The 23,677-nt window shown below is 39.3% G+C and overlaps 1 protein-coding gene across 6 annotated transcripts in view; it reads left to right on the top strand.

Annotated features, from left to right (window-relative positions):
- Positions 1 to 23,677, top strand: part of FTO (FTO alpha-ketoglutarate dependent dioxygenase) — a 382,583-nt gene that overhangs the window by 149,438 nt on the left and 209,468 nt on the right. For 5 of the 6 annotated variants that reach the window (XR_009049648.1, XM_057711122.1, XM_057711123.1 and 2 more), the window contains exons 5-6: positions 12,004 to 12,083; positions 19,430 to 19,573. Coding sequence is in view for 5 of the 6 variants with exons in the window: in XM_057711122.1 (XP_057567105.1) it covers positions 12,004 to 12,083; positions 19,430 to 19,573 (224 nt within the window). In the remaining variant the exon portion in view is untranslated. The remainder of the gene's footprint in view (positions 1 to 12,003; positions 12,084 to 19,429; positions 19,574 to 23,677) is intronic. The other variant, XM_057711126.1, reaches the window with a different exon arrangement.

Genomic DNA, 23,677 nt, shown 5'->3' with positions numbered 1-23,677 from the left:
GTTTATTTATTTTTGTAGAAAATTAATATGTTAGATATAATGATTATATCTTGTTTTTTCCAGTATTTTTATATCTTGAACATTTTTCCTTATTAAATATTCCTTGAAAATATGATGTTTAAAAAATGGCGTAAAGAGTAACCCGCTACTTTTGTCATGCCATTCATTTCCGGTGCTTTGGTACCGTGTGTATTACTCCCTGTGAACATCTTTATGCATACGTCTTTGTCTGCACCTGTAATTATTTCTCTAGGAAGAGTTACTAGAATTGGGATACCTGGGTGAGGATGAGAGTGTTGATGTGTAACGACTGTACGTTTATACTGTCAGATTGTTCATCAGAAAGATTGTTTTCAATTTACCTTCCTACCTACATCAGTTGCTTCTACCAGCCTGTTTATCTCACCCTAGGCAACACTGGGCGTTACTATTTAGAAATATTTTTGCCAGTTTGATGAGTGACAATAACATGCTGCTGTTTTAAAGTGCACTTATTTATTGATGAAGTTGAACATTTTCCATGTTTCATGGCTGTTTGTTTACTTCTTTCTATTACTATTTGTTGACTAATCATCTTTTGCCCATTTTTTTGTTGATGTGTGAATGTTTTCCTTGACATTTACTTTATTCAGCCCTTCTGCCCATTCACCAGGCATTGCTGAATATACTCTTAGATTTTTGACCTAGATTTTTACTATAGAAATTTGTTTAGATGAAGCATCTCTACTTTCAGGTGTTATTAATTAAACTAGCATTAATTAAATAACCATATTTGAGATTATTTAGCTACTTTTATGTTCACTGCTAGTCTTTTTATATTGTGGTTTTAATTATTTTGATTGCTATTTTGGTCAGCTGGTATAGGTTCTAACAATTTTTTCACGAAGGCTAATGGTAGGAAATGGTGGTAGCGTATTCTCTGAGTCTTTGCATCATTTGAATGTGACTTAGTATACCTACACATGTTCACATCTCCCTGAATGGCTGTAGGATTCTTGAGTAACAAGATTTCCCCCTTAAAACTATAGACATTGTTCCCTTGGCCTCTGATGTTAGATGTTAGGGAGATATCTGAGATCATCTTCATTTTGCTTCTGTTGTGGCAAATTTTGGTTTTTTTTTTTCTTCATTTGTAGTATTTTATATTTAATTTTTGAACAGAATATGTTTATGTACTTGGTCAGCTGTTTTGTAGTACAGACTCAGGGTTTTTCACAACTTTGGAAAATATTCTTCTGCTGTTTCTTTGATGATTCTTTCATCTCTCTGTTTTCTGCTTTCTTTCTAAGATTCCTGTTATATCTGTCTTGGCTTCCAGAATCTGCCCTTCATGTCTTATTTTTTATGTCACTGATTTTTGTTTTCCCTCTGAATTCTGGGAGAATTTCTGGAGTTCTCATTTGCTTCGGTAATCTGATTTTTCTGCAGCATGCATTCTGTTGTTCAGTTCAGCTATTATCATTTTCAATGGAGCCATACTTATTAAAAAACAAATCAACTCCAAGCAACCTTTGCTGATCTCAGGCTGTTCCATCCTCACGGCTGCTTGCCCCATTTCCATGGGTGCAGAGCCTTCTCGATATCAAGTGGCTTCTTTAAATATTGAGAATTTTATAAAAATTTTTTTCTGTCCATTTGAGTAACACTTTTTCAAAAGAGACAGTTTCTGTCAAACTGGTTCCTTTCCTTAGAACTGTAGTACTTTTGCCTGCATCTAGTGATGTTTTTCCATATCTGTTTTTCCTTATAGAAAAAGGACTAGCACCAGCCGACAGGCAAGTTGGTGTTAAGATTGGTTCTGTGAAAACTTAGTATAGGTTCCTGGTCAAATCCTTCACTTGAAGGAGGAGAAAGAAAATGTATCTTTGCAGGGCCAGGTGAGAGACTTGATAAACTGGAGTGTACTGAGTGGTTTGTTTTTGTCTTTGGGTGGTATAGATGCTCACAGTATGAGCAAACCCTGGCGGCTTTTGGACCATCCTTGGCATATCTGCTCGCTCCAGTTTCTTACCTCCTCCATGCCCGGTTGTCTTCTCAAAGTGATGACTTGTGCCAGCAACCCATCTGGGAGTCTTTGGCTCCCCAGGTTGGGTGCATTTCATGCTGCCCTGCATCCTCTCCTGCCCTTTCTTTACCTTCTGAGCTACAGGGGGAGTGCTTTTCTCAGGATCTGCTTGATATATTTATAAGGATACCACTTTTTTTTTTTTTTTTAAGTTCCCCTTTGTTCTTTCACTGTGTCTCATGCCCAGCTCTGTTCTAACACTTAGCCACCTTCACCTTTCACTCACTTCATGGTAAAATCCTTGTAAACAAGATCATGTCATTCAACTCTGCATCTCCAGAACTTAGTACAGCTTCTGCCATAAAAGGGAAGCCAGATAAATAAATTTGGGCCAAATGAGTGCTCCTGAATGAGGGTCCCGAAATGGTACACGAGCAGCTGCTTCGCTCAGCATTGCCCAAAGGTGTTGCCACTCAACCCTCCTCTGCAAAAGAATCACCTGGGAGAATTTCAAGACTATAGTGCCTGGGCCTCAACCCCAGAAATTCTGATGAAGCTAATCTGTTGTAAGTCCAGGGTGTCAGTATTTTTTTTTTTAATTGAAGTATCGTTGATTTACAGTAGGATGCTGCCATTTTGTAATCTCATTCCTCTTCTCCTGTATCCAGCCCAGTTGCTTGTAATTTCTGGCATATTGAGCACCTTTCCCTGATCTTGAGCACTGAAAGAAGTCTTAATTTCCCTTACTATTTCATTGATCATCTCATTGGGAATCTAAGAATGGGGTAGGTAGAGGCTTGGGTCTCTACTGTCATCTTGCCAGGAATCCTCCCCTCCCCCCTTTCATTGGCTATTAAATTCTGAAAATGTTCTCAGTCATGGATGTCCCCACATCTAGGAAAAATAAGGTCATAAATATTAAGATTGAGGGATGAGAATGGACAGGTGAGTAAGAATGAAAAGCTTCAGTGATTGTGTGAAACTGGGAAGATTGGATTTCAGTATTGGGCTTATTTAGCTCAGGAGTGCCTTTAGCAAAGCTCCTGATTGCTACTTTAAGAAATTTGGGGATGCAGTAGCCCCTGGTGACACACTGGACAACAAAACCTAGGAAATAAGGGCTGGGTTAAATTTACGGTGACTAATTGTCCCACTTTGTCTGGGTGGGGGTGGAGATCTCAGGATTTGGGACTGCAGGGTTAAAACCAGGAAAGTCCTGGGCATGAATTGATCACCCTAGCGTAAATTATGCGTTTGCATCTGTGGTCTCTTATATATGAGATGAGATTTCATGCTACAGTGAATGTCCAGAGTTCTCTTCACCCACTGATGGAGCATGCAGCATTTAGCCTGCAAAGAGTAAGAGCTTCTTTTCCATTTGTTTTGTTGAATAAATTCTACAAACTCTGATTCCACTTGAGTACAGAGTCAGTCCGTTTTTAGCTGTATTCTGAGATAGCTCTGACAAATAGGCATTCTTTAATGTTTTCTTTCTAAAAATTATTAGTATTAGTCTTTAAAGCTAGGAATGTCTTTCGTATATCCTTTGAGATTTACCATCCATGAGGCTTGAGCCAGGTTGATAGACTTAGAATTTTAGATAAATTAGAAGCCCTTCAATGAAAATTACAGGATTCTTTCTAAAAGTCATAAAGGATTATTTAGAGACATTTGGGAGCAATTTCAAAAGAGCTGTTGAATAGAGAGAGTTGCCAAGGATTTAAATTAAGGTACAAGCCTCGGAGTATTACTCCTCATGTTGTGTTTGCCACTTGGCTTGCCTCAGATGAGTTGCCCCCCAGTAGAACAAAAGCACATAACAAATCTCTTCATTAAGATGATTTTGTTTTCTCTTTATGATGTCTTTAGAGCCCACTATTAATAGCCTGGGAGCAATAAGGCTTTTATTTGGGTAGGTGAAAATGAATGTATGTATTTCTTTTGTTTGTTTGTTTGTTTGCTTGATCTCCTTTTTAAAATTTTATTTAATTTTTGGCCACGCCACACAGGGTGGTAGTTCCCCGACCAGGGATCAAACTTGCGCCCCCTGCACTGGAAGTGTGGAGTCTTAACTGCTGGACCGCCAGGGAAGTCCCTGGCATCTATGTATTTCTTAGATATTGTTTCAGCCCTTTATGAGCATCTGGCCTGGGGAAACTCCTCCAATCCCTGCTTTTTGTTTTTGTTTTGTTTGTTTGGCTTTGAATCCCCCCTCAGACAAAATAGCTCAGATCTATCAGAAATTCTCAGGTGTGTCCTTAACCAGAATCCTTAGAGAGAGCAAACTGGGAAAGAGAATAGACATTCAGTCCTCTTCATGCCTTAAGCCACCCCTCTGAACCGAAATCAGCAGAAGTTGGATCTGTTTGGATCCTCTATATTAGCTTTCCTTGTTGCCTTTGCATTTGCCTTTAATACTCCAAATGTATCATTGCTGTTGTTATCCTCACCTTTCATTGCATTTTATGCTGTTGTTCATACAGTGTCCTAATGTTTTGTGACTTACTCATCTTCAATCTGATGTTCCTGTGAAAATCCCAAAAGTTGCTCTTAATTTCGCTCTTTCTGTCCCTTCACTTACCCCATCCATTAGCAGGTCCTATTATTTTCCTCTAAAACATTCTGAATCTGATCACTGCTCACCATCTGCCCTGCTGTCACCAAATCACTGTCAACTCTTGCAATGGATGGCTGCAACAGCTTCCTGCTTCAAGTCTCGTTCCCTTTCAGTCCTCCCCTTTTTCTATAAAGCCACTGGAGTGATTTATCCCAACTTAGATCTCTCTCTCTCTTTTTTTATTCCCTGCTTAGAATTTTCTAAAGATTTCCCATTGTATGAAGAATAAAACGCAGAATGCATACCATAACCAACAGAGACCTCCTTAATCTGCTTCCCTTCCCCGCTCCACCTTGCTCACTGGGCTGCCGTCTCACTGGCCTATCTTCTTCACCATGTGCAGCAAGCTCATTCCCATTCAGTGCCCTCGCCCTAGCTGTTTCCTCAGCTTGGAATTCTTTTAGCCCAGATCTTGGCATTGCAGTCTCCTTATTATTCAAATCTGAGCTCAGCTTCAGCGTCACCAGTGATAGTTCCGTGTAAAGGAGTGCATGATTCCCTAGTACCCCCACTAATTCTTGTCATTAAATTACCCTTTATTTTCTCCATAGCATTTTGCATCTGAATTTCATGTTTAATTATATATCTCCTCCATTATAATGTAACCTCCATGAGAATAGGGACTTTGTTTTGTTTGCTGTGCCTAGAATAGTGCTCGGCACATAGTGGTTGCTTACCCAAATATTAAATGAAGTAATGCAGATAGCTGTTTTCCTCTGCCAGGAGAACACTCTGGGGGGATAATTATATATGCACACACACACACACACACACACACAGAGAGATATGCAGATATTATGGGTCTCAAGATGAGGACCTAGGCAATCTGAAAGAATTTCCTGAAGACTTTTCAGTTGATTTTTTAAAAGTAAGAGTTTATTTTTCAGAGCAGTTTTAAATTGAACAGAAAGTATTGAGTTCCCATATACCCATGCCCCCACACATGCCCAACCTTTCCCACGATCAGCATCCTGCACCAGAGTGGTACACTTGTTACAATCATTTAACCTACGTTGACATGTCATTGTCAGCTAGAGTCCATATTTTATATTAGAGTTCACTCTTCATGTTATGCATTTTATAGATGTTTGAAAAAGTATTATGACGTGTATCCAACATTATAGATCATACAGAATAGTTTCATTGCCCTAAAAACTCTCTGTAATCCTCCTTTTCCTTCCTCCCACCCCAACTCCTGGCAACTTTTTACTGTCTCTATAGTTTTGTCTTTTCCAGAATGTCATATAGTTGGAATTTTATAGTATGTGGTCTTTTCATATTAGCTTCTTTCAGTTAAGTAATATGCATTTAAGTTTCCTCATGTCTTTTCATGGCTTGATAACTCATTTCTTTTTAGTGCTGAATAATATTCCATTGTCTAAATATGCACATTTTATCCATTCACCTATTGAGTGACATTTTGGTCGCTTCCAAGTTTTGGCAGTTATGGATAAAGCTACTATAAACATCCATTTGCAGGTTTTTGTGGGGACATGTTTTCAACTCATTTGGGTGAATATCAAGCAGTACAGTTCCTGAGTCTGACGGTAAGAGCACGTTTAATTTTGAAAGAAACTGCCAAACTGTCTTCCAAAGTGGCTGTACCATTTTGCATACCCACTAGCAATGAATGAGAGTTCCCATTGCTCCACATCCTCACCAGCATTTGATGTTGTCATTGTTCTGGATTTTAGCCATTCTAATAGCTGTGTAGTGGGTATTTGTTTTAATTTACAATTCCATGACAAATGAGGTGGAGCATCTTTTCATGTGCTTATTGCAATCTATATATCTTCTTTGGTGAGGTGTCTGTTCAGGTCTTTTGCCCATTTTTTAATGAGTTGTGTGTTTTCTTTATTGTTGAGTTTTAAGAGTTGTTTATATATTTTAGATAACAGTTCTTTATTGAACATGTTTTTAGCAAATATTTTGTACCGGTCCAAGGCTTGTCTTCTTAATCTCTTGACAGTGTCTCTCACAGAAGAGTTTTTAATTTTTATGAAGTCCAGTTTATCGATTTTTTTTCTTTCATGGATTGTGCCTTCAGTGGCACCTAAAGAGTTATCGTCACCCTCAAGGTCATCTAGAATTCCTCTTAAGTGTTTTATACGTATATATTTTACATTTAGGTCTATAATCCATTTTGAGTTAATTTTTGTTAAAAGTGTAAGGTCTGTGTCCAGATTCATTTTTTTGCACATAGATGTACAGTTGTTCCAACACCATAATTGAAGAAACTGTTGAAGCTTTCCCTTCAATTCAGTCTTCTGGAAGAGATTGTAAAGAATTGGTATAATTTCTTATTTAAATGTTGGATTGAATTCACCAGTGAACCTATTTGGTCCTGGAGCTTTCTGTTTTGAAAGACTATTAATAATTGATTCCATTACTTTAGTAGCTACAGGCATGTTCAGTTTGTCTATTTCTATTTGTGTGAGTTTTGGCAGATTGTGTCTTTCAAGGAATTGGCCCGTTTCATCTAGGTTTTCAAATTTGCGGGCATAGAACTGTTCATGTTATTACCGTATTATCCTTTTAACATCTGTAGGTTCTATAGTGATGTCCTCTTTTTGTGTATTCTTTTTTGTTGTTGTTGCCTGCATAGAAGCTTATTGATTTTATTGATCTTTTTAGAGAATCAGCTTTATTTCAGTGATTTTTCTCTATGGATTTTCTGTTTTTGATTTTATTAAATCCTGCTCTTAGTTTTATTATTTCTTTTATTCTACTCACTTTAAATTGAACTTGCTCTACTTTTTCTAGTTTCCTAAGGTGGAAGCTTACTGATTTTAGATCTTTCTTTTTTCTAATGTGCATTTAATGCTATAAATTTTCCTCTTGGCACTGCTTTTACGCATCACACAAATTTTGCTAAGTTGTATTTTTATTTTCATTTGGTTAAAAATATTTTAAAATTTCTCTTGTGATTTTTTCTTTGACTCTGTGTTATTTAAAAGTGTGTTCTTTAATCTCTGAATATTTTAGAATTTTCCAGCTGTCTTTCTGTTACTGATTTCTAGTTTAATTTCTTTGTGGTCTGAGAGTAGACATTGTATGATTTCAATTTTTTAAAAATTTGTAAAGGTGTGAATTTTGTTCAAGCGTGTAGTCTTTTTGATGAATGTTCCACATGACCTTGAGAAGATTGTGTAATCTGCTGTTGTTGGATGAAGTAGTCTATAGATGTCAATTAAGTTGATTGATGGTGATCTTGAGTTCAACCATGTCCTTACTGATTTTCTGCTGATGTTTCTAGTCACTTCTTTTAGGGAATGTTGACGTCTGTAACTACAATAGTAGATTTGTCTGTTTTTTCTTGCTGTTCTATTAGTTCTTACCTCACATACTTTGTTGCTTTATTATAAGATACACACACCTTAAGGATTGTTATATCTTCTTGGAGAATTACCCCTTTATCATTATGTAATGCCCCTCTATATCCCTGATAATTTTTCTTGCTTTGACGTCTTCTCTATCTGAAATTCATAAAGGTACTCCAGCTTTGTTTCTGTTTTTCTTAAATTAATTGATTAATTAATTAATTTATAGGCTGTGTTGAGTCTTTGTTGCTGTGCACAGGCTTTTCTTTAGTTGCGACAAGTAGGAGCTACTCTTCGTTGTGGTGTGTGGGCTTCTCATTGTGGTGGCTTCTCTCTTTTTTTTAAATTAATTAATTAATTAATTTAATTTATTTATTGGCTGTGTTGGGTCTTCGTTGCTGCACACGGGCTTTCTCTAGTTGCTGCGAGCAGGGGCTACCCTTCATTGTGGTGTGCAGGCTCCTCATTATAGTGGCTTCTCTTGTTGTGGAGCACGGGCCCTAGGCACATGGACTTCAATAGTTGTGGCACATGGGCTCAATAGTTGTGGCTCATGGGCTCTAGAGCACAGGCTCAATAGTTGTGGCGCACGAGCTTAGTTGCTCCGTGGCATGTGGAATCTTCCCAGAGCAGGACTCGAACCCGTGTCTCCTGCATTGGCAGGCGGATTCTTTACCACTGCACCACCTAGGAAGTCCTGTGGTGGCTTCTCTTGTTGTGGAGCACAGGCTCCAGGCATGTGGGCTTCAATAGTTGTGGCACATAGGCTCAGTAGTTGTGGCTTGCGGGCTCTAGAGCACAGGCTCAGGAGTTGTGATGCACGGGCTTTGTTGCTCTATGGCATGTGGAATCTTTCCAGGCCAGGGATCAAACTCATGTCCCCTACATTGGCAGGTGGATCCTTAACCACTACACCACCAGGGAAGTCCCTTCAGCTTTGCTTTTTGGTTAGAGTTTCTGTGATATATATTTTTCCATCCCTTTACTTTTAATTTATATGTGTCTTCATATTCAAAGTGAGTTTCTTATAGACAATGTATAGTTGGGTCTTTTTTTTTTATCCACTCTGACCATCTCTGCCTTTTAATTGGTGTATTTAAGCCATTGACATTTAAAGTGATTACTGATATCTATAAGCAACAGAGGCTTCTCAGCAAGACCCAAGAAAGACAATGACTTAAACTAGGAGGCAAAGCCCACCACGCCCCCGACCTGTCAGCAAAAGGAACTTACAAAATTACCTCTAAACATAGGAAAGGAAGTGCAAAATGCTGATGGCAGGATGCCTGCTTATGGACATTATGGAGTAACCATGACAAGGTTTACCTTGTTACCTTAAAAAAAGTTATTATCTATCTTATTTGTTAATGTTTTCTATTTGTTGCCCTTGTTCTTTGTTCTCATTTTTCTCTTTGGTCATCATTAAAAAAAATTTTTTTTCTGTCATTCTCCCTCCTCTGAGACACAAATTACATTTATGTTAAACTGCTTAATATTGTCTTGTAGGGTATGGATGCTCTTTCAGTTTTTTGTAGTGTTTTTCCTCTGTGTACTTCATTTTGGGTAGTTTCTGTTTCTGTGTATTCTACTTCACTTATCTTTTCTTCTACAATGTCTAAAGTGCTGTTAATCTCTTCAGTGTGATTTTTATTTCATTTACTATATTTTTCTTATATATATGAAAGATATATATATATGAAAGGATATAATTTTTCTTTTTCTTTTCTTTGCTTTTTTTTTTTTTTGACTGCATTGGGTCTTCATTGCTGCTTGCAGGCTTTCTCTAGTTGTGGCAAGCGGAGGCTACTCTTTGTTGTGGTGTGCAGGCTTCTCAGTGCAGTGACTTCTCTTGTTGCAGAGCACAGGCTCTAGGTGTGTGGGCTTCAGTAGTTGCAGCACACAGGCTCGGTAGTTGTGATGCACAGGCTTAGTTGTTCCACAGCATGTGGGATCCTCCCAGACTAGGGCTCGAACTCGTGTCCCCTGCATTGGCAGGCAGATTCCCAACCACTGTGCCACCAGGGAAGTCCGTGTATTTATCTTGTATATTGGGGTCCCTAACCCTTGGGCTGCACAGTAGGAGGTGAGCAGTGGACGAGCAAGCGAAGCATCATCTGCTGCTCCCCATCGCTTGCATTACCACCTGAACCATATTCTCTCCCCCCTCCCCCCACCGCCCCATCCGTGGAAAAATTGTCTTCCACAAAACCAGTCCCTGGTGTCTAAAAGGTTGGGGACCACTGTTGTATATCATATATATCATATGTCTTTTATTTCTCTTTCTCTCTGTTATTTTTTTGGATGAGAGTTGGATATGGCAAATTTTATTTATTGGTGCCTGATTTTGTTATATTCTTTTAAGTAATGTTGGACTTTGCTCTAGTGAGTAATTAAATTATTTGGAATAAGCTGGATTCTTTTCAGGCTTGCTTTTAAACTTTTAGGTGGATCTAGGGCAGGCTTTGATATAGGACTTATTTAACCCTACTACTAAGATTATACTTTTCTAAAGACTCTATACCTATTGTCCCGGGTAGTAGGAGCCATTCGGCCTGCTGAGAACACAAAGTATTCCTCGCCTTGTGTGAGGTCTGAGATTCATCCAGCCTACAGCGTTCTGGAGCTTCTTCTCCTGCCCATGGGACGTTTTCGTTCATACATGCCCAGATGAGAGCACAGCCAAAGACTTGAAGGAAACCCTTCTACAGATGTCCGCTTACTCTCTCCCTGTGCAGGTTTTTCTATTCCAGTATTCTGCTTTACAGATCCTTGCTGCCTTCCTAAACTCTAGTCTTTGTCTTCACAACTCAGCAAGAGGGAAGATTGAAAACTCTGGACTTCTGACTTCTCACTCTCTACTCTGTAACTTTGAAACTCCTAGCTAGTAAACTAAGGCTATTGTAGGGCTCATCTGTTTTATTTCTCCTATCTGTGGGGTCACTGCTTTTCCAGTGTCAGAAACCTTTCTTTCCTATTTTTGGTCTGTTTTATACTTTTTTTAAGGTAAGAAGGTAAACCTTGTCATGGTTACTCCATTGTGTCCACAAGCAGGCGTCCTGCCATCGGCATTTTGCACTTCCTTTCCTATGTTTAGAGGTAATTTTGTAGGTTGCTTTTGCTGACAGGTCGGGGGCGTGGTGGGCTTTGCCTCCTAGTTTAAGTCATTGTCTTTCTTGGGTCTTGCTGAGAAGCCTCTGTTGCTTATGTAGGATGTCATGTGTTGCCGGGGACAGTTCAGTTCTCTTCTTTGAAACAGGGGAAGCAAAGTCCTAAGCAGAGGTGATACCCATTTTGCCTCACATGTGGCGTCATTTCTTAGAATACACAACAACTTGGCTGTTGGTTTTCCTCCCACTGCATGTGGTTACAGGCATGTTCTTCAGCTGATGAATTCACCACCTACTCCATTCTTGGGTTGTGAATCTGTAGGCTTGAATTCTGCTCTGAGAGCCAAAGCTTTGCAACACGCTGAGTTGGTTGGTTTGCTGCCTGGAAAATTGTTAGGGCAAAATTGATACCTTGGGGAGGGAAAGAGGCAGATTCTCAGATGAAAGATGTTCAGCTCCAAATAATATGAAAGAATTTTGGCTTATTCTCAAGGCATGGGTAGAATTAGATGTATCATGAGAAAAAGAAAGAAGTTCAACTCATAAATAGTGGTGAGTGGGTATCCATAAGATTACAAATAAGTAGGGGAATCATATAGCCTGTTTGCTAAGGACAGTCCTGGTTATACCTGTTGTCTTACGATAATTATTAATAATATCTCCTTTCGCTATTGAAAGTGTCATGGTTTTTGATGGTTTTACGTCATCAATGGTTTTATACTGTAGGAATATATATATATATATTCATCATATATTATATATATATGTTTTATCCTACCTACAAAAAATTGTTTAAAGAATACATGCTAATTGTTAATTCTTTGGTTCTTGTCATTCTTCTAGAATGATGGACTTACTGTTACTTTGTATTTTAGTTAAATAGTATTTAGTGACTGATAAGTGTGTGTTGGGTGTGTTTTTGTTTTTCTTAAATTTTTGGTATTTTTCCTGCAGATGATCTCAATGCCACCCACCAACACTGTGTTTTGGCTGGTTTACCACCTCGGTTTAGTTCCACCCACCGAGTGGCAGAGGTAAGTGTAAATAAAAATGTGACTCAAACTTAATGGGATGTGACAGAAGTGGTTGCACGAGCAATTTATCATGGAACTTTGGAAGAATATTTGATAGGAAAATTGCTTCCATCTAACTAGACTTTAGCCTCTATTTACTTGCTTTTTTAGCTTTGAGTTGTTTTGGATCCAATTTTAAAAAGTCTGTTCACAGCCTGGGATAAGTATATTTTGCTTCTTTGGGGTTATGTTTCCTGGAAAAGGTGCCAGCAAGAGGGCACCTTGGCAGGTGTTGCTGGTCAGAGATTTTCTAAGGGGTTTGTATCTGTCAAGGTCAAGGGCAGGAGATGGCCAGAAAGAAATAGGGTAGATTTTGTGTGCTTGTGCATGTGTTAGCAGGGACTGGACTCAGATGGTTGAGAATTTACATTTCCCTTAACTTTTGGGTCAGGCTTCTGGGCATGTGAATGTAAATTAGGAGAAAGTTACAGTGGTGCCAGGGAATTTCCAAACTTGCCAGTCGTGTTCCTAACCCAGATTTTATTGCTAAATTCTGCCACCACTTGCAGTGTCTGATAGTCAGCTGATTAGGCAAGTTCAGAATGAACTTAAGAGATGAGGGAAGGGACTTCCCTGGTGGCACAGTGGATAAGACTCTGTGCTCCCAATGCCAGAGGCCCGGGTTCGATCCCTGGTTAGGGGACTAGATCCTACATGCATGCTGCAACTAAGAGTTCACATGCCACAACTAAGAAGCCTGTGTGCCACAACTAATGAGCCCATGAGCTACAACTAAGGAGCCTGTGAGCAGCAACTAAGACCCAACACAACCAAATAAATAAAGGTTGAAAATTAAAAAAAAAAAAAAAAGCGATGAGGGAAGCCCGTAGTAGTCACCCTGGGGTATTGTGTGTGCTCAGTTAGGAAGGGTTCCAGAAAGCAGGGGAATGATCATGAGAAGGATTACAAGTTGACCTTGTATTATCCAAGCTTGTTATCTGTGCTTTGCTTTTATAGCTTGACTTCTCATCGTACCACAGGGGGACAAGTATGAGAAAGTTGGGCAGAAGGGATGCAGTACAGTGTCAGGGAAACACAAGCACAAGACCTTTCTAGTCCTGAGACTGTGTGAGTCTATAAGGCAGTGTCATGTCTTTTGGTATTTAAGTAGCTTTTCTAAGGGACTGGTTATATTGCTAGGTGGCAGAAAGGGCACCTTTCCTCCATCCTGCAAACTTTCGTTGAAATTTCCAGTGTTGAAGGTGTTCTTTTAGACACTTGTGAACAGGAATAGTTGACATGTTTGGTATCTTCAAGATGCTTAACGGTCTAAAAGTAGGTAGAGTGAAGAATAGAGCGTAACAGACAGCATAAGGCTTCATAAGTGATGTGACATGTAAGACTTGAACATGTAGGGATTAGGGGATTTTAGTACATTTTAAGACAGCTAATGCAATGAGGACTCAGGTGGAAATCTTGTGATTGGGTTGGCATGGGGATACAAGGAGAATACTGAGTGGCTTAACGTCGACTGTATCCCAGGATGCCGGAAAGGGAGCGTTGGCAGATAAAGGCTGATTCTTGAATGGGCCCAGATTGTGAAAGATCTTGGATATCATATTAGGTGTGTTTTAACTTAAGTTGGTTGGCAGGTGGCGGTTATTAATGGTTTATTTATTGCAGTAGTGACATATTGGAGATATCTTTAGGAGGTTGAAAATGATAGAGACATCAATTAAACCTATCAGTCTGAACTAAGGTAGTGGCAGCATGATAAAAGAATAAATTCCCTTGACTAATGTAGGAGACATAGTGACAGACTTGGCAGCTGACTGAATGTAAGAACAAATGAATGAGTGAATGAATGAACACACTATAACCAACTAACTATTGGATGCTTGTCCTGTGCCAGGTGACTTTGGATGACTCTGAGGTTTCAAGCCTGGGTTATTTGGAGATGACATTACCATAAGTAGAAACAGGGCTCTGAGACACAGGGGGAAGACAGTGGTTCAGTTTTGAACAGGCTGTGTTAGAGCTGCCAAGGGGAGAGGTCCAGCAAACAAATGGAAATTTGGGACTAAAACTTGTGAGAGATCAGGAAACCTTTCCTTCTCCAGCTTCTGCAATAAATACACACATACACAGAAGTTCCCAAAAGGAGCCCTTCAAAATGCAGTTTGAAAAGTACCCCTCTGTAGCATGGACATATATGCACTACCAAATATAAAATAGATAGCTAGTGGGAAGCTGCTGCATAACACAGGGAGATCAACTCGATGACGGGTGATGACTTAGAGGGCTGGGATAGGGAAGGTGGGAAGGAGTTGCGACAGGGAGGGGATATGGAGATATATGTATAAATACAGCTGATTCACTTTGTGGTACAGCAAAAAGTGGCACAGCAGAGTAAAGCAATTATATTCCAATAAAGAGCTTAAAAAAAAAAAAAAAAGAAAGAAAGAAAAGAAAAGTACCCCTCTGGCCTTATTTCCTCTTTTCCAAATGGACCAACTTAACTAAAATAGCAGTGCTTTCAAAACATTCTGAGGTTTAGCTTTCTCTGCTTAGTCAGAGCTGTATTTATATCTTCTAATTTTTAGGCAAAATTTTGAGCATTAAGTAATTTTTAAAAAAAGAGGTAGATAAGTATAGTGATAATAATAATATAATCCCAAATCTGTACCTTTTATATTATCTCTACTTCAGTTCAAGCTTATGATATGTTACTAATTAGACACATACAATTTGAATGATATGACTATTCTGCTTTCTGTGTTGTAGATTAGGGTAGGCAAACTCTATGGCCTGTGGGCCAGCCAGCTCTTTTTGTAAATAAAATTTTATTGTAACACAGCCACACTCATTTATTTACATATTGCTTATGGGTGCTTTGGAGCTACAGTGGCAGAGTTGAGTAGTTGAACACAGATCTAATGGCCTACAAGCCTAAAATATCTACTGTCCAGCCTTTTTTAAGAGAAAGTTTGCTGTCTGTGTTTTACATGATCCTGTGTATACAGGCTTTAAAAATTACCTTAAAGTTAAAAGTAATTTTTAAAAAAATCATCATTTTAAGGTTAACTTTTTATTTCTACCAAAAGTCAAAAATGATAATATTCAATGCTGGTAAAGTTACAGTGAAACTGTACATTCATGCACTTAGTGGTAGTTTTTCTAATTAGTATACTTTTTGGAAAGCTATATGGGGATATGTATAAAGCACCATAAAAATACTCATATCTTTGATCTCATAACACTGTTTTGGGGAAGCAAATCTAGGAATTAATTCAAAAGAAGTATATAGGAAAAGATATTTACCTAGTCTGATTAATAGTAGTGAAAAGTTGGACAGAACCTTACTGCCTTTATATTATGTGACTTGCTAATTAAATTGTTAATATCACCTCCCCTTTCAATTAAGCAGCATTGAAAATGGTAGTTTTGAATACTTATGTACAAACAGTGAAAAATAATACTGATTACAACTGTGTGGGGATGAAGGATCACATGCAATAAGAATAATTAAAATAGGGTAAGGTGGCAGGATTATGTTTTTATCTTATTTAAAACTTTTAACTTCATCTTATATTATTATTTTCAGTAATAGAAGAGGGAAAGGATTTTTTCCCCTAACACCATAGTTAATATTATTGTTTCCCTCACTGTAGAGAGGAAAAAAATCCATGCAACTTTATAGCTCTCACTTGTTCTACAAATGTCCTTCCTTCATACAGTATTAAATTAGACATCTTTTCTGTGCCAAACAAAATGATTTGCTATTTTCTGCTTATTCACAATATGTAGGAAACAGATTGTCTGAAGGAAATGATGTTCTGAAATTCATTTTAGTTAATCAGAGAAGAAATCTATTCAGTTTTTGGTTGCAAAAATGTGACTAGATTATGTCTGATGACTCTCGACCTTTATTTGATTTTAGTTTTTTTCTGGTTGTGACAGAATGTTCTTGGGTTGCAACACAGAATATCTGGTTTGTTTTTTTTTTTAATTTAAATTTTATGTATAACTATGTTTTGAATAGGTACTCAAATGGTTCAAAACTCAAAAAGTACCTAAGAGTGTATAGTTAAAGTCTGTTTCTCCTCATGCCAGTAAGCTCCTCTTCCCCAGAGGCAACCAGTGTTTTCAGATTTTTGTTCCTTTTAGTGATATTTAATACATGTATAAGAAAACACATATGTAATTTTTAAGATATCTTATATAAATGGCAGTCTACTCTACATACTATTCTGCCCTTTTTGTTTTGTTTTATGTTAGTTAACCTTGATGATAGTTACATATCAATATACAATTCTTAGAGTAGGGAATTTTTTTTTAAGATATAATACCCAAAGTGTAAGCCATCAAAGAAAAAATAGATGAATTGGACTTTATCAAAGTTAAAAACATTTATGCTTCAAAGGGTACCATCAAGAAAGTGAAAAGACAACCCACAGAATGGGAAAAAATATTTGTAAATCATACATCTCACAAGGTGTCCATATTTAGAATTATATAAAGAACTCTTGCAACTCAGTGATTGAAAAGATAGATAATCCAGCTTTTTAAAAAGGTAAAGGATCTGAATAGACATGTCTCCAAAGGAGATATACAAAGGGCCCCTAAACACATATAAGATGCTCGACATCATTAGTCATCGGGGAAATGCAAATCAATACCACAATGACATACCACTGCGCACCCGCTAAAATAGCTGTAACCGCAATCACAGTAACAAGGGTTGGTGAGGATGTGCAGAAATTGGAACCCTCATACGTTGCTGGAAGGGAATGTAAAATGGTGCAGCCACTTTGGAAAACAGTCTGGCACTTCATCAGAAGGTTGAATACAGAGTTGCCATATTGCCCAGCAATTCCATGCCTAGGCATACATACCCAAGAGAAAACACTTGTAGGTGAAAGTTCATAGTAGCTTAATTTATAATAGCCAAAAAGTGGAAACAGCCCAGAAGGTTCATCACCTAATGAACTGATAAACAAAAGGCGGTGTATCCGTACAATTGAATGATTATTTGGCAATAAACAGGAACCAGAGTGCTGACGCATAGGGCACAACGTGGATGAACCTTGAAAATACACTAAGTGAAAGAAGCCAGTCACAAAGGACCACATAGTGTATGATTTCATTTGTATGAAATATCCAGAGCAGTCAAATCTATCGACACAGAAAGTAGATTAGCGGTTGCCTAGGGCTGGGAAGGCTGGTAGAAGTGGGAGAGGGTGACTGCTAAAAGGTACAGGGTTTCTTTTTGGAGTAATAAAAATATTCTAAAATTAACTGCAGTGATGGTTGCACAACTCTGTGAATAGACTAAAAAACATCTAATTGTGTGCTTTAAGTGGGTAAATTTTATGATATGTGAATTGTATCTCAGTAAAACTGTGACCACTCCCATGTTCTCCCAAAAAACGTGGCCCGATTATGGGTTCTTTACATCAGATGAACTCTAATCACCCAGAAAAAATATATATATATTTCCCCCTCCTTTTTTTTTTTTTGGCTGCAAGCATGGCTCCACCAGAATTCCTTTAACTGGTCTTTTATTGATGGGAAATTTTGTGTTGTTTTTAATCTTTTGTTATAATAGATGGCATTTCAATTAATTACCTCATATGTAGGTTACTCCATACTTGGGAAAGTTAAGGTGCAGGTAGAATATATTTATAGACAGAATGTCATTAAAAAAGATGTTGTAGGGTTGCCTGTGGGACAGAAGTGAGTGGTAATTCAATTCCATTTTTTTGTTTTTTCTTTGTAGCAAATTGGAGCTGCTGCCCTCCTGCTCCTAGCATTCTGGGAGCGTCATTTTAAAATACGTATTAGTCAAGCTTCTGTTTTTGGCACAGAAACTTCGTTTTTTTCCAGGGCATGCCCAGGTCACATTGTATAAAGTGGCAGTAACTGTGCAAAGAATTTTTGTACCAGGGGATTAGCCTTCAAGGTTATTTTGAAGGAATCTGTTTAAATTATAAATATTAAAATAAAAATACTTTGGGGAGACATTTCCCTCCTTGGGCCTAAAGGATATTTATAGCTTGCTTTTTCTCATTCTAGGAAATCGTGTCATTATCAAAACAAACGGATGCACACTCCACCTGCATCCTCTTCTTTTCTGACATGTGCTCATTCAAAGAAGGAGTTTGTCCATTTGACCTCTGTTTTGCTCCCACAGACTCAGAGAGGGATGGACTAGTTACCTGTGCCTTTGCTGATACCCAGGTACTAAGGTACTCCTTTGAACATGCCTTGAGGGCACAAGCCACATATTCTCCATTATTTGAAAAATCTGTCCTGCCAAGGCAGGCTTGCAACTGCCCCAGTGTATGCTTTTCACAGAAAAAGAAAAAGAATTCTTTGCCTTGTGTTTATAACTTCATTTTTTTTTTCCCATTGCTGTTCTATTTTGTATGTTTTTGAACCAGTTCTACAGTCTGGTTACCTTTTTTTCCCATTGTTAGGTGCAGGGCACTTGAGAGAAAGTCGCTATCCTTGACTTCTTGGTTAATTAGTTATTCCTCCCATAACTACTTATTAAGTTTCTTTTATATTTAAGACTCGGGGACTTTGCTGGCTGTCCAATTTTTAAGACTCCGCCCTTCCACTGCAGGGGGCATGGGTTCGATTCCTGCTTGGGGAACTAAGATCTCACATGCTGTGTGGCAAGACCAAAAAAAAATAAATAGTATTAAAGACTCATTTCTAGGTGCTGCGGTATGTGTAGAGTATATTCGCTTGGAAATAGGCCTTTAGCCTTGAGGGCGTCTACTCTTTGGAGATGTGAAGCCCATGTAATAAAAAGCAGCAAGATGAGTGGCCCAGGTGAGGCCAAGCTGGCAGCACAGAGCCCAAGGAGAAAGCTACTAGAGTCATTCTTTTCTTTCTTTCTTTTTTTTAAATAAATATAGGTGTAGATTTTTTAAAAAAATGTATTTATTTATTATTTTGGCTGTGTTAGTGTTCGTTGCTTTGCGAGGCCTTTCTCTAGTTGTGGTGAGCAGGGGCTACGCTTCATTGTGGTGCGCGGGCTTCTCATTGAGGTGTCTTCTCTTGTTGTGGAGCATGGGCTGTAGGTGGGCGGGCTCAGTAGTTGTGGTGCTTGGGCTCAGCTGCTCTGTGGCATGTGGGATCTTCCCAGACCAGGGATCGAACCCATGTCCCCTGCACTGGCAGGCAGATTCTTGACCACTGCACCACCAGGGAAGTCCCTAGAGTCATTCTTAAGTTAAGAAGCATAGGCTGAGCTGTGAGGGCGACAGGTGAATGTCCAGGAAGGGAACAGACATCCTAAGAAGAGAGGTATGGTAAGCACTTTGCTTACCATCTCGGTGGCTGGTTCCTCTCTGCAGTGCTCGACGGGGACCTTGGATTACATCTTACAGCGCTGCCAGTTGGCCCTGCAGAATGTCCGTGATGAGGCAGACAATGGTGAAGTCTCTTTGAAATCCTTGGAGCCAGCAGTTTTGAAACAAGGAGAAGAAATTCACAACGAGGTAAGGATTTTTAAGAACTGTGAAGATTCTATCCTACTTGCTAGCTAACAAGTTAATCAGCCACAGTTTCCTATGAGTATAAGAGACAAAGGACAGTTCATTACTTACAGTAGCAGTAGCCAGGGCATCAACATTTTTGTGCCAGTTCGCCAAGTCTCTGTTTCCACAGGGTCACACACAGTGGCCAGCTAGCATGTGCACGTGGCGGGGCTGCATTCTAGGAGAGGAGCCTGAGCTGAGATGACCTGACTCTTCCGTCATGGGCAGTAGGCATGCCTGTCGTTTGCTCCAGATCAAGACACATTCCTTATCTTGCAAGTCTGTTAGCAATCCTACCCTTTATTTTGGAGGGAGAAACTATATCTTCCAAGGGTATTTGACATACAGACATCCTTGCAATGAGAGTCTGAAGCAAAGGGCAAGACATGTAGAAACACAAGAGACTCATGAAGGATAAGCTTCCAACAAGGACTGATGGAGCTGAAGGTAGCTCCTTGGAGCAGGTGGACCCCAGGAGCCTTGCCTTTTGTTTAGGAAATTAGTACCAGTTGTGCAGTCTGTGGGACCTGCAGGTCTGGATCCCATGAGTCAGTGTGTCACAAACTTTGTTATTTTCATTAATACCCTTTCAATTTTTGCTCTATCTTTGGACTACCTATATTGTTATCTCTTTAATACTTCTGAAAGAATCAAGTCACTTTTTATGTAGATAAAATTTTTTAAAAAGGAAGCTTTATATTACCACTTTTAAGTGGAAAGCTGGTATCACTTGCAAAAGAAAAAATAAGCAGAAAACACTAGCCAGTAAAGACAGCAGTGTTATACTATTCCAGCAGTTGCTCTTGGCTGGAGAAGGTTCTGAGCCTACAGTCTCCATTCTTTATGTTAAGAAGGCAGATTAGTGCACAATTTCATACACTTTCTAAAAGTCATTGAATTCTACACTGAAAATGGGTGAATTTTATGGTGGGTAAATGATACCTCAAAAAAAAAACCCAATAAAAGTGAAGAAGAGATTACCAAGTGGTAGAGAAGTGTTGAAGATTATCATTAATCAAAGACTTTTTCTTTGATATAATTAGAAGGATTGGTGGAGAAGTTGGAATAAAAAAATGTCCTCAATCGTCTTTTCAATAAATAGTTACTGAGCATGTGCAAGGCACATTTTCTGGGTGCTTTCGAATATATTGGTAAATTAAATAGACAGGGAGATGACAAAAAATAATAAATGGACTACATCAGTTCATTATTTAGTATGTTAGAAGTTGATAAGGCTACAGAAAAAACCAAACAGGGCAAGGTAATGGAGACTGAGATGAGCGGAGAACATCCCCACTGACAAGACATCCTTTGAACAGAGACTTGAAGGAGGTGAGGGAGGGAACCAAGTGGTTATCTGGGGAACAGTGTCTCAGGCAGAGGGAAAAACCACTGCAAGGGCTGTGCAGGGGGAGAATGCCTGGTGCTCGTGGACCAGTTCAGGGACAGTTCAGTGTGAGTGGTGGTCGTGAGGCTGTGAGTTTCAGGAGATGAGGTCACAGAGGTGGTGCCAGGCAATGGGGAGCCGAGGATGGTATCAGTCATTGGAGGTGTCTGTAAGGACAAGGACTTTCCTTTTTACCCTGAGGGTAATAGGGAGACATTGAGGGGTATTGAGCAGAGAAGAATGATGTTCCCACAATGTCAAGTAATATCTTCAAAGATATTTAATTATCTTATGAACTGCTCCATGCTTTGTGAAATATGCCATAATCTCCGGAGCCAAAGGCGAAGAAATTCTGCCTTTCGGGGAAATAATAACCACTTCTAATGCCAAGCTGGGCCCAGGACTGACTTTCTCTCCTCCCTTGAGCCTGGTAAGTGTCCCGTGTTCTCTCCCATCAGTCCCTTCTGGAGACATGGCCGAGAGCTAGAACTTGAAGAAAGAGAAACGTTTGTGGGCCCGGTGACCTCACTCAGTTAGATTTGGGAGTCTTACTCCATAGTGCCTTCTGTAAACTCCTTGCAGTTTTATGATCCAGGTTAGCAGAATAAGTGCGTTCTTTAACACATATATGGGCTATTTTTCCGCCTGTCCTTTCTGGTCTTCTGTGACTGACTGATGTTTTGTTACCAGCGAAGGGTGGGGGATATCTGTAAAATCACACTGTTTATCTAGTAGGAGAATATTGTCATCTGAACCCATCTGCTTCAGAAAGCGGCTGGCTGCTTCTGACATTGTGTATGTTAGTGGGATGCGGAGGGGGCAGAGATGTATCAGAAACCTTAGCCCCTTGAGACTAGCCGAGGCTTGAATAGAGAGGTCTTGAATCTAAGTAGTTTGCGTGCCAGTCTTCTCTCCCCCCGTCTTTGACTTTTCAAGGTCATCTCCTTACTTTCAGAATGAATTCCATATGTCAGGGCACGTCATCAGATACTCTTCTTTTGCCATGCAAGTTGGCATGCTCACGCTCTTAATGTCCATAATCCTTTCCATGGTTCTTATTTTGCTTTCCTCTTTCTTAAAGGCCACGTGCCTCTGCTGGACTAATTACGGGATGAAGTCCTTGGTTTCACGTCTGCAGACTTTTGGGCTGTGTGGGTTTAGAAGTGGTTGGTTTTCCTTGTCTTCGTTTCTAAGTAAGCAATTTGGGAACTTTGGAGATTGGAACTGAGTACCATAAGAAGATTTTTTTTTTTTTTCCAACTTAAGATGCTCAAAAAGATTTTTGGTCAGATATAAGCAGAACCTTCCTCTGTGTTTATAAAATAGTCTGTTTTCCTTCTTAAAAATGGTAAAATGTGGAATTTAGTCTTGTCACCTAGTAAGTTTCCCCTCGAGAATGTACTATTAGGTGTCATCATTTGGTTCTCATCAGACCTGCATCTTCCTTAGAGCTACTGTGAAAGGGCTTTCATGGGGTAGCTCTTTGTAGATTGGACCTTAGTATCTCTCCCTGGTCTAATGTCTTTCTCTATGAAAAAACATTTCATTTATTAGAGTGAGCACTGACCCCAATGGGCATGTTCCCACATCTCGAAGGAAATGGGTAAGCTGACCTGGGACCAAATAAAGGACCCAAGCTAACTTGGCAAAAGTAAGTGACATTTGCATACCTCTAAGAGTGTTGCAAATGATTTCTAACAATATAGCGATATAGTGACTCAGAAATACGATTTTGGAATCTTACAAGCTTTGCTCCCCAATACCTGAGTGCCCAGTGACTACGGTTCAGGTAAGTGGGTGGATTCTGTTCGTGCTTCCCCTTCAGACTTTTTCTAGACACGTCTAGGAGAAGAGCTTTGCTTGACTGACCTCTCTTTTGACTATTCCATGGAGAAGACAGGTGCAGGTGAATTAGGAAGATTCTAGAGATGTTTCTCTGGGTCACAGCGACGTAACTAACACTATTGTGTACGTGTGCTCATTTTTCTCTGATGATTCAGAAGGCCCTTCAAGATCCTGCACGTTCTCTAGGCTGTCAGTGTGCCTTCTGATACCTGTGGACATTACATATCTTTGTATTATTGCGTCAAAGATTGAATTACAGTGAATTTCCATTAAGTGCATGTCTGCATCCTTGGAGTTTGGTTTAAAAGCAACATGAATGTTGAGAGCACCTCAAGAGAGTGCCGAAAGCTGTGAGCCTCCCCGGAGGGACTACACTCTGGAGAAGGGACCCTCCTTCTGTCATGGCTAGAACGTTATCAGTCAGTCAATATGGTAAGACTCTGATTCTTTTTAGCCTTGAAATCATAAGGCTGCTAGTCTTTTCTGACCCTTAGGTTTTCATTCAGCACCCACCCTGCAGCTTTCCTTCCTCATCCCCACAGTTTGGGGTGGAGGGGTGGATGGCTTTTGTTTTTTTTTTTTTTGGTTACTCAAACTGAATCAAGCAGCTGGAAATATTTTTTGCTTCCTTAATTAATTTTAAGGAAGGAGCCAACTGCTTCTCTTGGCAATGTTAGAACTGGTGAGGGTGGCATTTGATGAATATCCTGTAATAGTTTTTGCCCACAACATCGAAGTGAAAAAGTCAGGTAATGGAGTTGATTAAAATGCATGCCAGTGGGTTTGATGCCCACAAAGATTGTGTCATGGGCAGTACTTCCGCCCCTGAAAAA

The sequence above is a fragment of the Hippopotamus amphibius genome, chromosome 16 (assembly GCF_030028045.1).
Source record: "Hippopotamus amphibius kiboko isolate mHipAmp2 chromosome 16, mHipAmp2.hap2, whole genome shotgun sequence".
Taxonomy (NCBI): Eukaryota; Metazoa; Chordata; class Mammalia; order Artiodactyla; family Hippopotamidae; genus Hippopotamus; species Hippopotamus amphibius.
The sequence above is the reverse complement of the archived record's forward strand: the minus strand, read 5'-3'. Positions and strand labels throughout refer to the sequence as shown.